The sequence below is a fragment of the Phymastichus coffea genome, unplaced genomic scaffold (assembly GCF_024137745.1).
Source record: "Phymastichus coffea isolate CEN01 unplaced genomic scaffold, Cenicafe_Pcof_1.1 PCOF00074, whole genome shotgun sequence".
Taxonomy (NCBI): domain Eukaryota; kingdom Metazoa; phylum Arthropoda; class Insecta; order Hymenoptera; family Eulophidae; genus Phymastichus; species Phymastichus coffea.
The window spans coordinates 928,873-950,315 of NW_026706885.1; the positions used below are offsets into that span (position 1 = coordinate 928,873).

The following is a 21,443-nucleotide window of genomic DNA, read 5'->3' on the forward strand; positions in this document are numbered from 1 at the left end:
CTTGCGCCTCTTGCCTACGACGATGATTTGATCATTTGATGTCGATTTTCTCGCATGCGCGCAGTTTCGAGAGTCGAGTTTAGGATTTTGATGCTTGTGCGAAGCGCCAACTTTGAATAATTTTGGACACTAACTCAATTTAGATGTCTGTATACATGCAATTTCTTCATTTATATAAGAATTTCATTATAGAAAATAAAATTTTGATGGATAGGCTGAACTAAAAATTTAACATAATCCAGAATTAGTAATGTGGTAAAATCAAATGTACAAACATAAAATGGTTTTTAATGGTAATAGTAGGAAAAACTATAGTACTGTGAAAAATCTTCCAATCCTGCTAGATATATATAAAGTCTATAAATACTTGTATCAACACTTGTATAAGTATGTATAGATTTTTTATCTTGGTAATTTACTCATACACAAAATAAAAATTTTATTACGTGTATTTTTCAGATTAAAAAGTGCTAAAGAATAATAATATATATCATTATAGCATCATGACATATTTTATGGCTAATAAGTATGATTAATCGTCTCATATACTTATTTGAAAAAAATAAGTTACAGAAACTATAACGAAAAAAGTGGAATTTCATGAGGAAAATTTCACAAAAAAATTGTGGTATTTTTTCAACATTAAATCGCAGAGAATGCTGTCAAGTTTAATTTGTAAGTAACTACTATTATACAGTCCTTATTTTTTGAATATATTATAACAAATGTGTATGCGACAAGCTGCTATACGTAATAATTTTAGATGCGTATAGATTTTAACGTGTGATTTACAAAACTGCTTACACTATATGTTTAATTTTTTTTTGCAGATTGTTATTAGACTTTATCAGTACTATAGAATAATACACGATAAGTTTATATAATATATATATCTTAGTGGTTATACATATAGAAAGTATATTGCATTATTGTCAATGTACTATATTTAAGATAATAATTCATGGATAAGTTCTTGGATTTTTTTTGAAAGCCATGTTAACATGTCATCAAACATTTTTTAATACATGATATATTTCCAGAGTACTTCTATTCACTTATTCCATAAGTTAGTGTGTGCAAAAATAACTAATAATATTCTCGAAATAAATATATACAAGTTTGATAAAATCTTTCACAAATTTTAAAAATGAATTTCATATCGTATTCATTATTTCTGATTACTTAAAATAAAATGAGTTTTGACTCATATGTGGAATAATTTAAATAGAGATGTAATTAAGTTTTTTACGTGATTATTATACACATATGCTACATTTCATGGTAAAAGGGTTTATTCACATCTAATTATCTTATAGTATGATAACATATTTTTGTACTGTACACTGGAGATTGAAAATTATTTAAATAAATTAAAACAATAATATCAATCTAATTCTAATGCAATGTTACGATTTATTAAATAATTTTCTGTTTAAGTAAATATAATTTATATGTTCGGTAATACAAATTTAAAGTACATTTGTAATCTAATAATAACTTAAGTTATATAAAGTATGAAGAAAATCAAGTTTTTATTAATTTATATTAATTATTAATTAACGGACACTTAAAAAAGTGTATAAAAGAAATGATAATATATAAATTTTTATTAGTCTAGACCGTTTTTATATGTTTCTGATCTAAATATAAAAAAAGTATTTATTTGCAAAGTTGTACTATTCTTTCGCATCAGGTATTTGGTCTGGACTTCGGAGTTAATTAGAATTTATTACACGATATACATTTTATATTCTTCTCTAAAGCTTGAAACTTACATAAACTGTTATGCAATGTGAGTGTAAAACTTAGAAAAATATTTTATTTAATACGAACAGAGTAATCGGTTTTGATAGTGTCCATAACATATTAAAACTTAATTTAAAATATACATGATAAATACATTTAAATTAACCAATAATGTAAAAAACAACATGCCGAACATTTTGATTGTAATATTAAAAAAAATTCTAAAATAATTTTACAAATACATAGAAAGAAATTATATAAAATTAAAGTTGCAATATTACAATTTCAAGAGATAATTTGCTACACGCTTTCGGTCGACATAGATAAACAGAAAGTAATAAGTTCATCAACAATTTGTTATCACTTCGTACAATGTCAAATATCAAACTTCTAATTTTTTACCACTAGCAATTGAACTATCACTTTCCATACAATGTATAAACAATGAGTTTTCAATTATTACAAGCATTCACTCTTTTATCATTTTTTATTAAATGTAGTTTTTTTCGTTAGAGTAGGCGTTTGATAAAAATAATTGAAATGTAAATCGACTGAGTTAATCTTGAACTTGCTATTGACTAATAATAAAGAAATAGAAAAAATATTGTGAATAATAAAATGTTACAATAATGTTTTACACAAATGAATTCCACGAATTAATTGAGGTCATTTCTTTATGTATTTGTCAAGCTTGTACATAGTTTGTCCCCATTAGGTATAAATTCGCCTTGGTAAAAATGTGTAGACTTGTTACAAAAAAAAACTACATACATATAAAGATAAAGGTACCTAACAAAACAATTAAATGTTTGGTTTCACAGATTAGAAATGAAATGATTGTTTTGTTTGACTTTTGTGCATTTTTGAATTTGATGTACCTCTCAATAACGCTTATAGCCAAATTAGTTTTTTTACTATACTTCGTTATTATGCTATCACGTATTTGTCTTGACATTTATATAATAGTAATACTATAAATTGATTAAATATCGAAGTATAAATGGAAAATTACAAAAACCATAAACGAATATGTGAATTAGAATTTAATTTGTCTTTATCTCTTGATATTTATTAATATTAGGCAAGAAATGTTGAGTGTAGTGTCATTGAAATAATATATTTTTAATTTATTTTGGCGACGATTCTAAATAACAAACTGTGATTAATTTTATGTATAATCATTTCAAGTTGTTATTTACAACTTACTGAACAATATGAAGCTTGGTTTTTAACTACAAACAACTTATGAAAATTGAAAAATAACTAAATATTGTACCAATTTTGGTAGAACTATAATTTATGCGGTCATTATCATGTCATCTTCGTTATAAAGAAATATACATATAAAGAACCATTGACTTTAGTTAGATTGTACTTTTATATAGTTGTCAAATTAAGTGTAATGTGAAAATTTAGTACACTATAACGTTTTCGTTTCCTCGGGTAAAGCGAAAATTCATGGTAGGTATATTCTTTTGATTGTTTTCAAAACGTCGGCGCCTCTCCATGTAAAAGTGTAAATATTGCATTCCGCAGGGTAACATTTGGCGTTAAGCTCGTTGTTTTAAGTGGTTCATTTGTCATTGGGCTCGTGAATTTCCCACACAAGAACCACTCGTTTATTGCTGCTCTTTCATAGGTAAAACCATCTGTAAAAAAATTTACAACGCATTCGTTGAAAATAATAATTTTGTAGTAAATTTTATATTTTTATTCGCATACAATTGTAATGAAAAACGTATAAAACATCTATAAATATAAAAATGCATTTTGTAATAATGTAAAATAAAAACCATGAAATCTAGATTTTTTTAGAATTAAATAATGAGTTTTGCGTTTGTTATTAAAATCTATAAATACACAATATTAATTGTTTTTAGACGTATCCAAATAATTTAATTATCAATCTATTATTTGATATTGAATTGTATAGTTTACTGTTGATTTAGTTAGTATAAATATAGATTACAAAATAGGTAATATAGATACAAGCATATATTGTGAATAATTACACAGGCGAACACTTTTCACGACAAGAAACCAGAGATAGTAACCCAAAGGAATTTGGTGTACTGAATCCGAATTCGAACTGATAATTGCTTTATCATCCTGTTTTTTAAATATCCTAACCTAAAAATGCAAAAAACATTGTTTTTCGCATCTTAGTTTTCAAATATTCGATAGTCAACCAACAGTAATCAAACTTTAGTTTTCTATATCTCTGCATAACGTTTCGCTGGTGTGTGATGTAGACTTTCGAATATGTGAAAACTAATTGTAAGATTCCCTGTCTCACACGAAAGTGAAAAATATTATATACTGTTTTTCACAGTTTTGGGCGTTCTATTTTTTAGGGAAAACAAGTTTTTTTACACTTTTAGATTAGGATATCTTAAAAGCTTAGGGTGATGGAGCAATTCTGAACCCGGATTCAAATTAAGCACATCAAATTTCTTCGAGTATACTGTTTCCGGTTTCGGGTTCCAGACTTTTTCAAAATTTTGTAGGCCTGTATTATTAAACAAGTCATGCCAAATTATCATTAGTATCCCTGAAACATGAATTCAAAACAGTTAGTTTATTAGTATGCACAAAGAAATTTTATTTTCTAACTGTTACGAAATTTATATTGTTCCGTAATGTTATTTTGAAACATCGAATCCGATAATGAGCAACAGTATTTTTGTCATCACTCACATTTTATAAATAAGTACATACTTATCGCCTCTCTTAAAATTGTGACGTCATGTCACGACGTTTCTCATGTTTCGAACACGATCTATACAAATAAAATTATCACATTCTTTGAAGTATTTTGAAAACTATTAAAATGTCCGCGATCACATAAAATCGTTGTAAATAGAACAATACCTGCACTACGCGATTAATACATAGACAACAAATGTTATCGATTAATTGATCGATAGAATAATATTATTTGTTAGGTCTTTACCTGAACATTGTACCGGCTCCCGCATTATCTCGTGAGTGATCGGACACACGAAATCGTCTGGTATATCGGTGTCTTCAACAATGAATGGAGCATTGCAGTCTTCGCGTTTCAACCAGTAGAGTTGTTTCCGGAATAACTCTAATATCTATAATATGAGACAATTGTGAAAAATTTGTCGAAATGATTTTAACTGTACATGAAATGTCCTTTGATAGATTATATCATCATACAAAATGTTACTATAGAAGTTCTATAATTTATGAATGCTATTCAAGCGCGTACCTCTTGGTCGTGATCGAACTGTAGCTTGCCTATGACGACTTCGTCGGGGATACGTAGTAGCATACGTCCACTTATAGCAAGAGCTTGAATGCTTCTTACCAAATCAGATAAATCAACTTCGATTAACCATTTTATCACGTCATCTACTGCCCAATCAGCAACCTGAAGTATTATTTGGAAATTGATTAAACTCCTTGTCGAAGCAACGTAACGAATAGGTTCCAATGAGTTAATAGTTTCCTCATCGATTTTTTAAAAATTAAAACCATTTTGACAATACCTTTTTTCTGGTGTTTCTTAAACGATCAATGAGAATGCTTTGGGACACTAGTTGATCTGGCAATTTCCAAATTAAAACAGTCTTGTCTAAGGCACCTACGTTCATATATCGATTTATCGATTAGTACATTAGTACATATTTGATGAAACCATAATTACGTGTGAAATGCGCAAAATTATAATCAACGTGAAACATAGTTTTCTAAATATAAAAAGCCATCTAATATCATGAAATATTGAAAATACAGTTTTTCGTATATTTTTATTTGACATAGTCTATTTACAGTTATAACTAATGCCATTGGTGTACCGTAATATATTTTTAAAATTAACTGTAATTGACGAGAGCATAGATTTAACATACCTGTCAAGAAAAGTGATGTATCTTCAGAAAAGGCACAGGTTGTTACGAGACTCTCGTGACTCTCAAGAACGTGCAAACACATGCCGGTGTGCTATAATGAGAAAACCGTGTGTTTAAAATATCTCAATATTTAAAGTGAACGACTAATCAACAATATCAGCATATTAACTTAAGTTGTTAATTAATAATTAATTTTTGATTAATTATTAAGTATGTAACTTAATGATTACTCTTTGATTAATTATTAAGTTACATTAAGTTTGGAAAACTAGAAAAAAAGTAATTTTTAAAGCAACGCATGGTTCTGCGTGGAATGTTTTTAGCGTCCTTTATTAATCGCAGAAGGGGTGAGCGTCTCTATTATTCATAATTATTGATTTTCACTTGCTTTCGACGTTACATGTCAAGATGACCAAAATGATAAGCATGTCATAGACGCACATTGCACGTTCTTTATAAACAAATAGTTTACTGTTTACTTTTTGAAAAAAAAAAAAGAAAATTGTTTTTACTCAATTATTTATTTCATTTTTGTAAAATAAGATATTCAGGTTTATTCGGTAAATCTTCAATTTTCATGCAACTGTATTCGAGACATTTCTATTTTATTTTCGATGTACTAGTCTATTTCATCTACTTCAAAACTAAAATTAATACCTATTAGTTTAAAATGCGTATCGTTCAATTGAATCCACCCATGCGTGCTCATCTTCATTTGTTTAAGAGCCCAGATTTTGTTATTATATCTACTTACAACACTCCACAATCGAGCAGTCCTATCGGTAGCAACGCTGCCGAGTATCTCGCCGTGAACAGGTGAGAATCTGACGCACATGATGTTACCACCATGACCAACGAACTGCCGACGCTCTCTGTAAGATATACCAGCTTTACTGCTGCCACTACCCTCTAAATCGAGATCAGCCTCAATCAGAATAATCTTCCAGAGCTTTATCAGCGAGTCGTTGCCGCAAGTCGCAAGCATATATGAATCTTTCGCGGCGCCTGAGCTTGCGTCCCGAGATCCTTTGAAGGCAAATAAAAAACAATCGATCATTCTCCTTAGAATGTAGTGTTATTTTTCGGGAATGAACAATCACACCGATACGTAAGTGGATTCGTAAGTAAAACTTTGCAAGTCTTTCAGAAGTTATAGTGCCTGAATATACGTTAACAGCTATAACTTTACTTTTCTAAACTTTGAATTACGAAACCAAATAAATTATTCGAAAGCTTGCATAAATCGAAGCAGACTATGGAAAATAGTTTGAACATATAAACGAAACTATTGATTTTCCAAGAGAATACGTACTTAAAATCACTTACCAGTCATGGTAAAAGGACCGGTGGTGGGGCTAAAATCACAACCCTGAACACCAAGATCGTGCCCGATATCGCAAACGAGTAGAGCATTACTAGTTCCTCCGGGTTCTGCTTGATTAGTATCAAAAAGTCGCCAAGCACCCTCGCTGCAGGCAGTTACTAAGTAACGTGAATCTGGCGTGAAGGCAATTGCCGTTATCGCGTCCGCGTGCCCCTCGAATATGCTGTAAGGATCACTTTATATTAAACGATATAGCGCCAGGTTCTCAATATCTACTTGAGCGCTAATCTCTCACGAATCGATGTCAAAACATTGAAAATGTGAGCTTTTTTTCTTTCCCAAATATTGGAAAAAAATCACTGTGCTCGTTATTCGAAACGACAAATCGATTCAAGAGTGACTAACACACCAAACGACAATGAGTGGTACCAGTCAAATGACAAGCAATTGTTACAAACCACGTTTCCTCCATAGTCTCCAAATCCCAAAGTATTGTTTTCTCGTCATCGCCGGCCGTCGCTATTTTCGTACCGTCGGGTGACCATCGGCAAACCCTCACGGCTGTTCCAGAATTTACAAACGACGTTCGCGCTTGGGTGCCGTTCTAAAATACACATCAATGCTTTATTTCTGTACTCATCGGTATCCAGCGGCGAGTGATTGACGGAGAAATGATCGTTTCAATCATCACTGTTGCCAAATTAAGAACTTCTTCTTAAAAAAAAAAGATAATTAAAAAGATTTTAAAAATAAACATATACCTCAACATCCCAAATAACAGTTGTACCATCCATAGAACATGACGCTAGTTTGGTGCCGCAGGGGCTAAATTCTATGCAATTGACGCTGTACTTGTGGCCATCGAGTGGGTTGTATCCCATCTCCTGGAATATCAAGGTTGATTCGCCCTCTTCGTCGTATTTGACGTTCCATACTCTCACCAACTTGTCTCTGTGTACATTTGACATCAACTTAAGTTGGTCAACAAGCAACAATAAGACAATGATGAGTACCAACCCAGAACCAGAGGCAATTAAACGGTTGCCAAACATGGCCACCGAATTGACGGCTCCATTGTGCTCGTCCAATCGCTGAATCAGCTTCACTTCGTTACCGCTTGTTTCTGCATGCTTCACTACCTCAGTCTCTTGTATCAATGTCTGCGTCGATGTATTTGTCGTTTAAAAAGTCGATCATTTTAAAGCGAAAGGTATTTACATCGGTATTCTTACTTTATCGGTTCTTTCGTTGTTCTGCAGTTTAACACTGTTGTGACGGACGAGCTCCGAGTCCAAACTCAAATTCCCAGTCAAATCCCAAATGATCACTCGTTTGTCGTTGGAACCTATAAATCGGCCAGATATTGACATGATCTACTCGATATAGAACGAACTGGGCCGAAGGATTGTAATGCGATATACCTGTGGCAAGTAAATTTCCATTTTTCGAAAAAGCACAGCAAGCCACATATCGGTTGTGTCCGGTGAGTACCGAGATGACCCTTCCAGTTGTCTGTCAATTTTCAAAACCAAAGAAACCGCTGTATTACAGCACAAACGACGAAAAAATCGAGTTGTGGTGAAACATTTACCGTTTCCCAAATGACGGCTGTTTTGTCGAGACCACTACTGGCAGTGTACATTCCATTGGCACTGAAGCGGACGCACGTTAAGGCACTGCTGTGTTTTTCCATGACCCGGCACAGTTCGATATTGGCCGATAGCGGCTGGGTATCGCATTTGTCCTGCATTACTTTGACTTCCCACAGCTTGACGCGATTGTCGTTGCCGCAAGTCACCAGTTGATACAACTTGGCGAATGGCTCGTTGCCTTGATCAACATTAAACGCGAAAATTATTATCTTTTTCAGTTTATTACTGGCTACCATGGATATCATATGGCTGGCTACCAATATCGATTTCTCGTACCATTCGGTCGTAAGTAGTTTCTTATAAAATTATGCAAAAGAACCACGATGATTAATGGTAAGATTATATTCCAAGGATTATACTTTTAATAATTGTTATTACGAGCGATGACAAAGCAAACATACGCTCTGTAAAATTAAAAATCAATGACAATTTAAAGACTGCGAAATACATATTGTTATTAAAACCTATGAAACTGTCAATAAAAAGGATACGCTAATGAAGCGAATCACGGCAAAATTCTGTGATTCTACCCACGTGATCAGAAAGATATTATAAGGAGACAGGCAGAAAATACTCACTGGTAATTTCCTGAACGGGGGAGAAATCACAGCAGACGACACCAAGATCATGGGCATCGTCGATCTGAGCAAACACTGTGAGATCTTTGTCGCGTGACGGGCACGACTCGATGATCTCGTTACTGCAGAATAGCTGAAGTACACCGAGAGTGCAAGTGGTCAAAAGCCAATTGGAGTCGGGTGTGAAGCATACTGATTGAATCGCTCCTTCGTGTCGCTGGAAACATCTGAACAGTGTTCATTAAATAAATTGATCTTAGAATTTTATAAAACTCGTGCTTTATTGTACCTGATCAACGTTCGCCGAACCAAGTCCCACAAACACACCTGGCCGTTGTCCCCGGCGGTGACGAGGAGCGACGAGTCCGGCGAGAATCGGCAGACTCGCACGGCTTCGCCACCCGCCTGCACCATGGTGTGAATTTTTGTGCCCGACTGTCATTCGAAACAAATGCATACATAGAGCAATGCCAGCTATGAATTTATGCCGATAACTAACCCTGAGATTCCATAACTGAGTAGTACCGTCGATGCTGGACGATGCGAGCATTGTCGACTGCGGACTGACTTTGACCGACGTAACCCCATACTTGTGGCCCAGTAATGGCGAAAACGATGCTTCGACGAAACCGTCGCCAGGCTGCCATTCCCACACCCGTACCTTTTTATCACTAAAAGATTTACATCGACAACGAAACTTAACTCTCGGGCAATGTAATGTTTGTTTATCCTTATTCATGAAACTTATTTAATTGCAGAAAAATTTGGTGACGGCATTGATGAAGGACAAGATACAACATCGCAAAGCAATTAACAAATTAGCCATACAAATGTGTAAACCTTCAGATACCGAAGAATTTGCTCAGCGATCATTGAATATTTGATAGAGCGTGCTATTTGCCAATGTAATTGCTTACCCAGAGCCAGTAACTAAAATACTGTCTCCAGCAAAGTCCACAGCGTTGACATCGCTGCCGTGCGTGGAGAGAGTTTGTATAGACTGAACGTCACCTCCATACATTCTCGCTCTTTTGACTTCACTCAAATGTCTGAAATCAAAGCGACAATACATTAATTTTTCTTGAGCCTTGTGGATGTTGCATACGGGCTATCAATCATGCCCTTAAAATTAGTTTTAAATAATAGATCGACTCTATAGTCTTATATTTATGATAAAAAAATTCTTACAAATACAACATAGTGACAGTGCCGGCACTTTCGTCAACTTCATGCGCGTCTTTACACGCTTGAAATCGATTGAAAACTATTGTATTCGAGGCGGCTTTAGAATCACCGTTGAATAGTAGCCTAACATTGCTTCAATATCGCATGTTGGGAAAATGTTCTGAATACTCTACAACTGAAAAACGAACTTCAAGTGACTATACGAACTGCTACCAAACCGACTGAAATCTATATACTAAAGTTACTTTTCAGGAAACACGTGGAGGATGAGTCAAAGCTCGCATATGTTATTTTAACTGACATGTTCTTTTGTGAATGCTTAGATATGCTCGGTAATAAAGCGCAACACTTGGAAATATTTTTCGCATTATGCAACTGGCGACGATATTGCGCGCGTGCGGAGGATACCAATTCGAAACGAACCACCGAAAATTTGTTTGGTCAGCGCGATAGATTTCAGTGAGTTTTCACGTTTTGGACGCAGTCTAAATATCGGTATATAACTTTAACAATTGCACCATGTAAAAAACTGTTCGAATTATAGGTGAATATGTCGGTCACGTTTATCTTTAGCGCCTCGATGCTACTAAAATAACATTTAGCCAAAATTGGCGATGAAACAAAATAAAACAAGTAACAAGTCTGAAAATAACGTTCTGCCTTTCGTTTAAAGCTAATTAACTCCGTGTAAATTACTAAAACAATGCTACGCTGCTGTTGTCGATCGCGAACATATGACGCATGATATAAAGGAATAATACAATACGATACAAGTGCGGGAAAGGAGATTGTCGCCTCGTGTGTCGTTTAGACCCTAGCGAAGCGAGGGTGGAAAGATACAAGAGACGAAAATCTTTTTTACCTACTGCGCGTAAAGTGCGCCTTAAAACCCAGGCGTCAGGTTTCAAAATATGCATTTTACGTGCTGCAGGCAAAAAAAATAGTATATTAACCACAGAAGTGAAAATGGCAAGCCTCTAGCATGTATTTACACGTGCTATGGACTTGTCAATACTTTCACTCCTTTGGTTAATCTTGATAACATGTTGACACGTATCATATAGTATTTATTGAACGAACGTTTTTGGCCGAACGTGCGAGGAATCGAGCATGCTTAAAATCTCATTCCACACACGTCTTGTCGAAAAATAATCGCTTATCGTAATCATATCGAAAAACCTCGCTTCACTCGGGCCTAAACGTTCACACGATACTAAAATTACTTTCTCGCATTCTAGTATCGAAATGTACTATTTTAGAAAATGTAGCTTAATGTTTTTCTAGTGGGTTATCTGTACATAGAATAGCCCTTGTTCCATATCCCTTCTTCACTATAATGTCGAATTCGATACACTACATCCGCGGCCGATACTGGTTGAAAAATAACCGAGATGTTTCCTGAAATGATTATATAGGTTTGATTTTCTCATACGCTTGATGTATGTATGTATGCATATCCCGTTAGCAAAAGCTTCGATCGGTAGCTCTACACATGTCGCAATGTCACAATGCTCTTTGAAAGGTTAACGCTCGGTTATGTTAATACCATTTTCATTGTTGAAGTGTACTTTAAAGGCCGCCGATGTACACATCACTACGTGGCGATCTTATATTTGCAAGCTCGCGTTGACAGTTTCGCTGCGACTATTTGATGGTATGATTATTTGGATCTCTATATACTTACACGGCTTATAGTTTCACGATCGATAGTTGCTTAAACGCTTCTAAAAGTTCACTTAACAACTACTTCCGATTGATTTCTTGCTAAAGTTTGGAAAGATTTTTCATTCACTCTTCATTCGTTCATTTTCCAAAGTTTATATTATTTATCGCAAATTGATCGTGTTACCAAAAATCATGTATTATATTTTGAAAATTTCTTGAAATTCTATTGACCAGTACACAACATTTTAAATGAACATATAACATGCAATTATTCTCAATCATATACACAGGGCAGACTTACAACCTAATGGCCATTTTTATATTTAATGTGTTAAATTCATCAAAAGCTATAAAATACCTATAGCAAATTTCACCAAGTCACAATGTCGTTGATCATGCAAAAAAGTAGAAAATTACCACGATTAAAGTTTAATAACCATACGATATATGTGAGCAATCTACAAAAAGATATATTTTTCTCGGGTCTAGAGTTCAAAAAAATTGTTTTTTACTGGAATTTTCGAAAGTTTTTCCTCTTATTTGTAGAAACGATTTTATCCGGCATCTTTGCGTTATTGGACATTCATACAGTAAAAACTACTAAAATGAAGACTGACTTCTAACGCTTATAGCTTGAGCTGATATTTATTTGTAACAATTGTGAATAGTGATATAGATAATAGAAGTCAAAGGCTTCAATATGATATCTTACGCGATCAAAATAAATGCTTTCCAACTTAGATAATATCAGATACAAAAATCATACGTTTAACAACATTTTATAAAGAATATCATCTTTTTTATTTATTTTTTAAATCAACTACAGTCATATAAAAAATAATTATTTTCGATCGTGCAAAACGTTAAATTAAAGTTCTTGACTTCTGTTATTCATATCACTTTTAAAATTATTGTAAACAGATGATGGCTTCAGCTGTGAATGAAAGAAGTTACAGCCTTAATTTTAATGATTGTCACTTAATACGGAATAATGTAAAAATATCAAAAACAATAAATCTTATGAATTTTTCTTATGTCATGTGCATTTTTGCTTACAATATATCTTCAATAAAAACAGCGCTATTGAGTAATGCTGAAGAAAATGATTCGGATAAGCTGTAGGATACTGGAAAATAGTGCTAAAAATGTAGATATTTTTATAGATTTTGTCATATATGGACTATCTTAATTTATTTTATTGTAATAATTGTACTTTTTAAACAATAATAAAATACAGCCTACAAAAATCAATAAAAATCTATCGGACAACTGAATTTATCGAATAGTAAAATATTATTAAAATTTATAGGTGAAATTTATATCTTCTTTATCGCAAGGTTTTAACTCATTATAAAATGTTAGCCGTGGATACATACGACTCGCCAGTTATAAATTAAGTGGCTTACACGTAATTATCAGGAATACAAATGGGCCAGCACCTGGATTGCAAATAATTTTCACGAATTTGACCGTCGTCATTTCCTAATTATCAATAAATCAATTTGTTAATTTATAAATGAACGTCTCATCTATCTTTGAGTTCGAGCGTGAAAGCGCACCGGTTCCATTCTGAAGGCACGTATAAGGTTTCAAACAAAAACGCAATGGTCATAAAAATAAACATCAGGTGCGATAAAAGTTCATTTAGAAGTCTGACGTACGAGTAGCCGAGGGTAGGAAACTATAGCCGGTGCAGTTCCTACATATTGTATTTTTTTCGTTGTGATAAATTGTGAATAGCATTAGCCATGACGGCAGTCGCTGACGTGCAACTAGCCAGTGTCGACTAATCGATGGCCAAACTGTGTGTTCCTTGCTGCGATTTCACTTGTCGGATATCGCAGCGTTTAACAACGCGTGGATTTTTCAAATAAAGATGCTGGCTATTTCTTGTTATTTTTTCGTGCTTGCTTATTGTATTCTTGGTAGATGGTCACTTTCGAACGTGTATTGAACTTGAATCATTTGGAGTAGAAGTTTAACTTTTCTAACATCCTTAATACGTACTTTGTCGATTACTGCCTAATGGTTTGAACATTTTACATTGACGTCAAAGAGTTGATGCTATTTCAAATAGAATACTTAACGTTGCACAAAAGCATTTTTTATCGATTTTTCAGATAGAAAGCATTCTTAATCACCGATTAATATGAGTTTTTTAAATTTATTTCAAGCTTACTTTTTAACGGTCTTGCCAAAGACTTCGTCAAAAATTAAACCGCTCTCCTTTTTGTATTTTAGAGCTCGTTAGAAATTCTTTGTAAAGAGAGTTCTGAAATATTCAAGCTTTTCATAACGATTGTAAAAAATTTCCAAAACTACGAAATGTGTTTCTTTTTATATATGATTTCACGAGATTCACATCCTCAATTATTCAAAAAAGCATAAGATAATAGAATAAGCTTGGAATCCTCCGAGCTATGAGCATACACGCGAGAGATTAATGTGAAAGGTAAAGGCGATGTGAGCACATTGCTTGCTCGCGGTTTTCGTTCACCCTCAACCCCTTGCCTGCGGTTTTCAAACTGAATGATCGGCTTGAATTTTTGCTATAGCTTCAACTTCCACCAATAAACCTAATCAGAAACTTCTTACGAATTTATTAGGTGATTTTATGCGTTTATCACTAAAATCTAAATCTAGCAGCGATAAATAATCGTTTTGCTTTCCAGGAATAATAATATATAATGCTGCACGTCATTAATCTGCTTCCATTTTATTGCTCTCTCTCTCTCTCTTTATCTAATTACTACACGATTTCAGGGAAAAAACTTGATCTATATTCTTAATAATTGAATTATAAATTGTTAAATGCTGCAGCATTATTAAAATAATTCGAGATATTTTTCTTAGTACAGAATTAAAACATTAATCGTTTACTAATTCATATCGAAGGAATGATAACATACTTTTCAAATTTTTTTCAATTGAATAATTTGATTCTAAACTAAAGTATTCAAAAACATGCTATAAATATTCTGCAGAATCGTATTAAAAAATGTATTACCTCAAAAATTGGTTAAACAATTGGAAAGACTAACCCATGAAAACTTTTTTAATACAAAATATTAATTTATTTTGTTAGCTTATGTATGTATTGAATTTTCCTAGAAAATGTATGATGAATATATATGATACATTGAATTTTCTAGAAAAATTCAGTACCATAATATAACAATTAACTTTGAAATTAATCTGAGATAAACCTTTTCTCATGATATTTACATTTTTTAATATAGCTAAGCAACGGAAAAATATGAATCAATTGAAGTTGATTTTGTCTGATACCTCTTTATAACTTTACGAAAATTAACAGAGATTACTCAGAGCAAGTCAGTTAGCTCTTCAAATCAACGCGATTGATTTTACAGCGAACACACAGCTTTCATTTATAATTAATAGCTTCACTGCGGGAAATGAAGAAAAAGCTGAGTGAGTCAATATTCCAAATAATAATAATAAAATGCGAGGATCAACTCAAAGACAAAAGATACATTAAGTACTCACGGTTAGCGAAGGCACATGTCGTGGATGCTCGAGTGGCGTTGACAGATATTAGCTGCAGTAAGCAGCCGGCGTGACGCTCGGACTCGCTCTGCGAGCTTGCAGCTTGCGAGCTTGCGACGGCGCACAGTCTCGCGCGCACAGCCCTCGAATCCCCTCTCCTCAGAGCAATCGATAGCAGCTACCACCACCACCGCCATTTGCCGTTTGTTTGAGCTGCCTTCCTACGCCTGCCTGCACTTGGTTTTTTTTTCTTATTTTTTCTGTTTCTCCTTTTTCATACTCACGGATGCATCACTCGCTCTTTTGCAGCCTTTGATTCCCCAGGTCCATGGATTATCTCGAAATAGAGATGTATTGTTTTTTCAAAGGAGTTTTTGACAAGTCGTATGCAATCAAGAGCTGAGAAAAAAAAATATTCAATGGACTGCATATTGATTATCACGGGTTACATAATTGATAATCTTTCTTTTCCATTTTATCAACTAATACGAAGTGCATGCGGTGTTGTTATATGGTGTATTGGAAGAACTGAATATTATTGATTATGTATGTAGGGATGATATTTGAATTAATTTTTGAAAAGTAGCATTCACTTACGTTACTGAAGTATATGTGACAATTCAGCAGAAAGAACATTTTTAAAGGAGCGATAAAAATAATAAACAAATATTATTGCTTTGTATGAATAATAACGTTACAGCTGACGTTTAATGTAAATTGTGCTTGCACTATAATAAAATAAATCATCCTGAGTATGCCACTTTTCCGTAGCTCAATGAAACCAAGTCAAAACAACTTTAATAAATAAACAAGATTATACGTAAGCCGTACATTTTTAGCTGGTAGTCGAGGATCACGAAACTATTTTTAGATGTCGATGATATCCTAGTTCGGATGCACGTGAAAGAATGCCCCAGACGAGTGCGAAGTATATACGTTGAGCTTGCAGTACGTTTCCCATTCACATGCTTTTACAAGCTAGCAAAAGGCTAAATATAGTTTGTATGCTTTACTTTTTGAGGCAAATGCCTCTTTCAGACTTTCGTCAAATTCAATAGGCTGCGCTAAAGCTCTTTCGAGACTTTCTCAGGCTTTGTAACCGCGCATACATACTTCTTTGACATACTTTAGAAAATTATAACGTGAGATTAATTGATATATATCGTGTGGGCTCGAAAAGTCGTTGAATGATTTTGTAAATGAAATTTGCATCATTAAATTGATCGTAGAATTTTTAAACAACTATAAAATAACTTTATTTATAAAAAACTTAAGATGAACATTTTCCATTTCTTGATAAATGCTTCGAAAGATTTTTTCAAAACATTCTTTTATTTCTTGTGCTAATAAAATAGAATTGATCAAAATATACGATAAATGTTATCAAAACATGAAAGTATTTATTACAAACTATTTAAATTATTAACGATTTCAATTCTTCTATAGATGCAAATGATGTAACATTTCCTTTATTCAATCCGATTTGGAATTATCTAATTTCAGTCCAAAAAACCGAATAATTTGATAGATCATTAATGCAAATAATTAAATTTTATGCTTTAATGAATAATATTCTATCTAAAATATATTTGTAGGTTTGATTGAATAAGAATTGTAATGTTTCTGTATCAAGAATTTTAATAATAAAAAGAACTATCTATATGATTTTCTAAATATGACTGACTGAATGGAACGTTATTAATTATACGAATGTGATTTCGTGAAAACAGTTCAAATCACATTATGTAGAAGATTAAAATACATGAAAAGCGTAGATAGAACAATTTATTAATTATAATGCTCGAAGAGTGACAAATTAAATCAATGAAACTTTGTTTTATAAATTCACATTGTTCTTTGAATGCAGAATATTTAGTTTTTTTTTAGCCAGTTCAAGTTTTTGTACGATAAGAAAAAGAAATGCAAACAAAAAGCAACTTCGTAATACCCATGTGCAATTAGAGGTTATTCAATGCATGTGATTAAGTATTTATTTGCTGAATGAATGTTAATTGAAGGGAAATAATTGTTGGTATACACATTTTTATGTGTATGCCAACAATTATAGTTAGATTACAACGAAAATACCTTTATTTCATAATAAATTTCTGTATCGCGTGTTACTTAATTGAACGACTATAAATGTTTGATAGCTATAAAACTTGATTAGAAGAAAATCTCTTTCGTGATAGGCTTTGCGAGGTCTAATTCAAGTTCAAAATAAAATCTGCAATTTTCACTTGGAAATTTCAAATATTTGCCCGCGTTACGGTAACGAATGGCCACTTGAGTTGCCCCACCTCTCGCATCGATACTCGTTGTTTACAGTCTCAATGGCACAGGAGAAACGAACCTCAAAATAAAACTCTTTTATCTAATAACTGCCAACAACAATGAGGATTAGCCGGTGCCCAGTTTGATAGTTAAGTCAATCGTCTCATAGAAGATGCCTCTAGGAGAGAAGCCAAAGTGTGCAACATGCGAAAGTGAAGAGAGCCTTTTGTGGCACTCCACCGAGTCGGGTCACTTATGCAACAGCTGCCTCGAGAAGGAGAAGTCCAAAGAGACTGAGCAGCAGGTTTCTTCTGTAGGAATCAGCACTGAGGATAAACCAGCACGCAAAAGTACGCGCGTTACTAGATACAAATCCTCACAATTGTCCAATAAACCTGTGCCCAAGGGCAAGGGGCGCAGGCACATTTTCAAGAAAACTGTAAATACCCTTTGCTTGACCTATATTTCCAATTTTTTTGAAGAAATCTTTGTTGAAATTTGTAAAATTATTTTAGCAGCCTATGAAATGTCCATCTGCAACAGCTACTCCAGTTACTAGTAATTTTGTATTCTATAAAGGTTCCTACTTTCAAGTTGGTGACATAGTGTCCATGCAAGATATTGATGGAGGAATATACTATGCTCAAATTCGAGGATTACTTACTGATCAGTATTGTGAAAAGAGTGCAGCTGTTACTTGGTTACTACCAACCAATGCTAGGTATTGTTAAACAATATGCTATTGAATTTGAAATGATTTTTTTCATATTAGAAATAAATATTTTTTGTTACTTTACAGTCCACCTCCAGAAGATGGTTTCAGTCCAGAAACATACATAATTGGTCCTGAAGAAGATTTACCACGCAAATTGGAGTACATGGAATTTGTAATGCATGCTCCTTCAGATTATTATAAATTGAAAAACAGTCCTTATCCTCCAATTCTCAGAGAGGGAGGTAATGGTTACATATGGACATCTTTCAGAAATGAAGCAGGAAGAAAGTAACTTTTGTTGAGTTTTATTCTAATAAAAATGCTAAAAGCTGTAAATATTTATACTGTAAAATTTATTGGAGATGATAAGCTGTAAAGCAATATGTTTACAATAGACTAGATAATATTTTATATAATTTTTTCGTTCAATTGTTACAGAGCAAATAGGATTTATTTAAAGAGGAGGGCTTGCAAAGTTAGTTCATAATTATTAGTTAATTATTATTAAAATACTTTATTGTAAATTTAATGTTCTATGTATAATGTAGTCTAAGATGTAATCTTGGTAATAACAGACTTGTAATTTCGAAAAAAATAATATATTCTGAGCGTTTTTATAAAATATAAATTTATTTTATTCTATTTTAAGTATTTGAATAAGAGAAAAAGAAAAAACTACAAAAAGTAATTTTGCAACAGTTTCTATTATTATTTATTTTACTTTTAATACATTATAACTATATACTTTATTTATATTGGATAGAGGCGCATATTAAAAAACTTTTACTTATCACATATAAAAATAAATTTTAGATATTAAGCTTTTTACAGATGTGTTTAGCTACACAATAAAATATTCTATGATTGAATCTTCTACAAAATTTCAGTTCACTTCATAATAATTTACAAAAATCTCAATTCTAGTTTTATCCTAGCCTGAAATAATAAGTGTTTCACTTTTCAAAAAGTGTTTTATTGTAATGCACATTTCCCTAGAATGTTCATAACACAAGTCTTACTCTTGATAACGATGTAGAAGTGCTAATGACAAAATAAATAATGAAGAATCATACATGATTGGAATTTTCCCATGGTCTTTCAGAGAAACAAATCCTTTTTTTGTAACATTAACTAAATGTTCATATTTTACAACTTTAAATCAACTTGGCAATGAGGCGACAGCTGGTCAGAACTTAAGATCCTTAATTGCTTGTGGTAAATCAGGTAATTTCATATCTTTAATTTGTTGTGGTATATTCATATTCTTTACGGCTGACACTGCTCGAGCTGGAGCTGCTGTGATTCCAGCCTGTATATCAATAGAAAAGAATTGTGATATATATGATTTTGTATACATTCAAAAAATATATATTTTTATATAAAAAATCAGAAGATCAAATGAATATCTATGATTTATTTACATATTAATATTAAATAGCAATTGACAGGCTATTTGTAATAAAAATTTAATTCTTATGCTCATATGTACTCAAAATAAATTGAGAAAAAGTAATAAAATTTTATTTCTGTACAGCCATAAAAATTATCATAGAGTTAACGATATCTAAAAAAAAAAATTGTCAGATATCTTAAAAAAAGGATCCCATAAGAACTAATGAGTATTCCAATAGAAAAAATACTTAGAATTTTGATTATTCTAGCAAAATTTAAAAACTTTATATAAAATTATAAGTCTCATGCATCTCATATTCAAGTTTCATAAAAAATAAAATATTTTGATATTGAATTATTATTCAATAAATCTTACCTCTTGTTTTTCTAATTTGTTTTGGTCCTCAATCCTTGTTAAAATTTCAGTCATGTTTGTCTCTAATACCATTCCTCCCATAACTAATTCATTAAGAATGTAGTGAACTTTGTCTACATGAAAAATCAGGTCAAGTTCACATACATTTTCAAAACATTTATCAAGTGTTTCAACAAAAACTTGAATCAAATCTAAAATGCCAAGTTCAGATTCTGAACTATCAACACAGAACACAAAATATAAGGTGGCATAATGTCGGTAGATTAGTTTATAATCTGACCCTCCAATTAGGCTGCCTCCTTCTAGAAAATTACAGACATTATCATCTCTTTTAGATACTAGGTGAAAAGTTTCCTTTATTATTTGCTGTTGCATATCTTCATTCTGAAAGAAATATAATTGCTTGTAATCTAGATCTCAAAAGCAATTTAATTACCATTATGATAAAATTAAGAAGTACTGACAAAATATTGGTAAAACTTTGTGAGGCGTGGCTTCCCATGATTGTTGAACACTAAAATAGCTTTGATCATTTTGTAATTGTTTTTCCAGTTTTTGTGCGTTAAAATACGTATTAAATTGATAGGTTAGAATTGACTATAGATGAACAAATAAATTATTCACGATAAACAGAATTGCAGAAAATTTTAACAATTATACCAAATATGTCTCACAATAAACATTATGTTACAGATAACATTTTTCTTAAAAAGCATTCACCATCACATATAAACAAAAAACTTTTGAAACACTTCATTTAATCATGTTCTTTTACTTTTTGGGATACCTATGTTCATTTTTTTGTATTTCGAAACAGTTGACCTTTTTGAGTTATTGATTATGTAGAGCCATTCATGTTATCGAATTTATACGATTACAAGCACGTCGCGCACTTTTTTTGCATACACAATATTGACAAGTAACAAGTATAACCTCGTTGTCATATAAATTTCTGCATGCATGAAACGATCGAGATATCCTATATAACGTGGCACGTGCGTACCCCCGACTGACCAAATTATTTTTATAACGTAATGAAATTCAAACTTGCCAGTCACTAGCTATTGATTAGTAGAATGAATCCATGAATATTGAATAAGTTGATAAAAAAAACTCGTTCAATGGTCGATAAATATAACTAGTTTAATACC

General features: G+C 32.5%; 3 protein-coding genes across 6 annotated transcripts; 1 reads left to right on the top strand and 2 right to left on the bottom strand.

Annotated features, from left to right (window-relative positions):
- Positions 1 to 657: 657 nt before the first annotated feature.
- LOC131668127 (WD repeat, SAM and U-box domain-containing protein 1-like) lies at positions 658 to 15,670 on the bottom strand. 3 transcript variants are annotated; one of them, XM_058942016.1, is made up of 18 exons: positions 15,536 to 15,670; positions 10,096 to 10,227; positions 9,678 to 9,849; positions 9,468 to 9,613; positions 9,179 to 9,405; positions 8,540 to 8,778; positions 8,370 to 8,460; positions 8,181 to 8,293; positions 7,966 to 8,108; positions 7,710 to 7,899; positions 7,410 to 7,552; positions 6,951 to 7,183; positions 6,379 to 6,650; positions 5,625 to 5,715; positions 5,262 to 5,356; positions 4,982 to 5,143; positions 4,700 to 4,844; positions 658 to 3,395 (listed from the first exon to the last, which is right to left on the bottom strand). In XM_058942016.1, the coding sequence occupies exons 2-18, from the start codon at positions 10,197 to 10,199 to the stop codon at positions 3,232 to 3,234; spliced, it is 2,730 nt and encodes a 909-aa protein (XP_058797999.1). In that variant the 5' UTR covers positions 10,200 to 10,227; positions 15,536 to 15,670; the 3' UTR covers positions 658 to 3,231. The 3 variants fall into 3 exon arrangements, with proteins under 3 accessions (XP_058797999.1, XP_058798000.1, XP_058797998.1); XM_058942017.1 differs by having other exon boundaries at positions 6,951 to 7,171; positions 7,407 to 7,552; XM_058942015.1 differs by having other exon boundaries at positions 7,407 to 7,552.
- A 2,175-nt stretch (positions 15,671 to 17,845) lies between these two features.
- LOC131668096 (GATA zinc finger domain-containing protein 1) lies at positions 17,846 to 19,381 on the top strand. 2 transcript variants are annotated; one of them, XM_058941950.1, is made up of 3 exons: positions 17,846 to 18,248; positions 18,325 to 18,530; positions 18,609 to 19,381. In XM_058941950.1, exons 1-3 carry the CDS (start codon positions 17,982 to 17,984, stop codon positions 18,814 to 18,816), a joined length of 681 nt encoding a protein of 226 aa, XP_058797933.1. In that variant the 5' UTR covers positions 17,846 to 17,981; the 3' UTR covers positions 18,817 to 19,381. The 2 variants fall into 2 exon arrangements, with proteins under 2 accessions (XP_058797933.1, XP_058797934.1); XM_058941951.1 differs by having other exon boundaries at positions 18,328 to 18,530.
- A 153-nt stretch (positions 19,382 to 19,534) lies between these two features.
- Positions 19,535 to 21,380, bottom strand: LOC131668097 (AP-3 complex subunit sigma-2). Its single transcript, XM_058941952.1, has 3 exons — positions 20,757 to 21,380; positions 20,293 to 20,676; positions 19,535 to 19,833 (listed from the first exon to the last, which is right to left on the bottom strand). The coding sequence occupies exons 1-3, from the start codon at positions 20,823 to 20,825 to the stop codon at positions 19,711 to 19,713; spliced, it is 576 nt and encodes a 191-aa protein (XP_058797935.1). The 5' UTR covers positions 20,826 to 21,380; the 3' UTR covers positions 19,535 to 19,710.
- Between the last annotated feature and the right edge of the window lie 63 nt (positions 21,381 to 21,443).

Coding starts and splice junctions, on each gene's coding strand:
- LOC131668127 (XM_058942015.1), bottom strand. CDS start 10,199: ATGTATGGAGGTGACGTTCAGTCTATACAAACTCTCTCCACGCACGGC. Junction 8,461..8,539: donor CAGCCGTCATTTGGGAAACG/GTAAATGTTTCA, acceptor GAAAATTGACAG/ACAACTGGAAGGGTCATCTC. Junction 5,144..5,261: donor TAAGAAACACCAGAAAAAAG/GTATTGTCAAAA, acceptor ATAATACTTCAG/GTTGCTGATTGGGCAGTAGA.
- LOC131668096 (XM_058941950.1), top strand. CDS start 17,982: ATGCCTCTAGGAGAGAAGCCAAAGTGTGCAACATGCGAAAGTGAAGAG. Junction 18,249..18,324: donor GGCACATTTTCAAGAAAACT/GTAAATACCCTT, acceptor AAATTATTTTAG/CAGCCTATGAAATGTCCATC. Junction 18,531..18,608: donor TTACTACCAACCAATGCTAG/GTATTGTTAAAC, acceptor GTTACTTTACAG/TCCACCTCCAGAAGATGGTT.
- LOC131668097 (XM_058941952.1), bottom strand. CDS start 20,825: ATGATCAAAGCTATTTTAGTGTTCAACAATCATGGGAAGCCACGCCTC. Junction 20,677..20,756: donor CAAAGTTTTACCAATATTTT/GTCAGTACTTCT, acceptor TATTTCTTTCAG/AATGAAGATATGCAACAGCA. Junction 19,834..20,292: donor ACAAATTAGAAAAACAAGAG/GTAAGATTTATT, acceptor ATTGATATACAG/GCTGGAATCACAGCAGCTCC.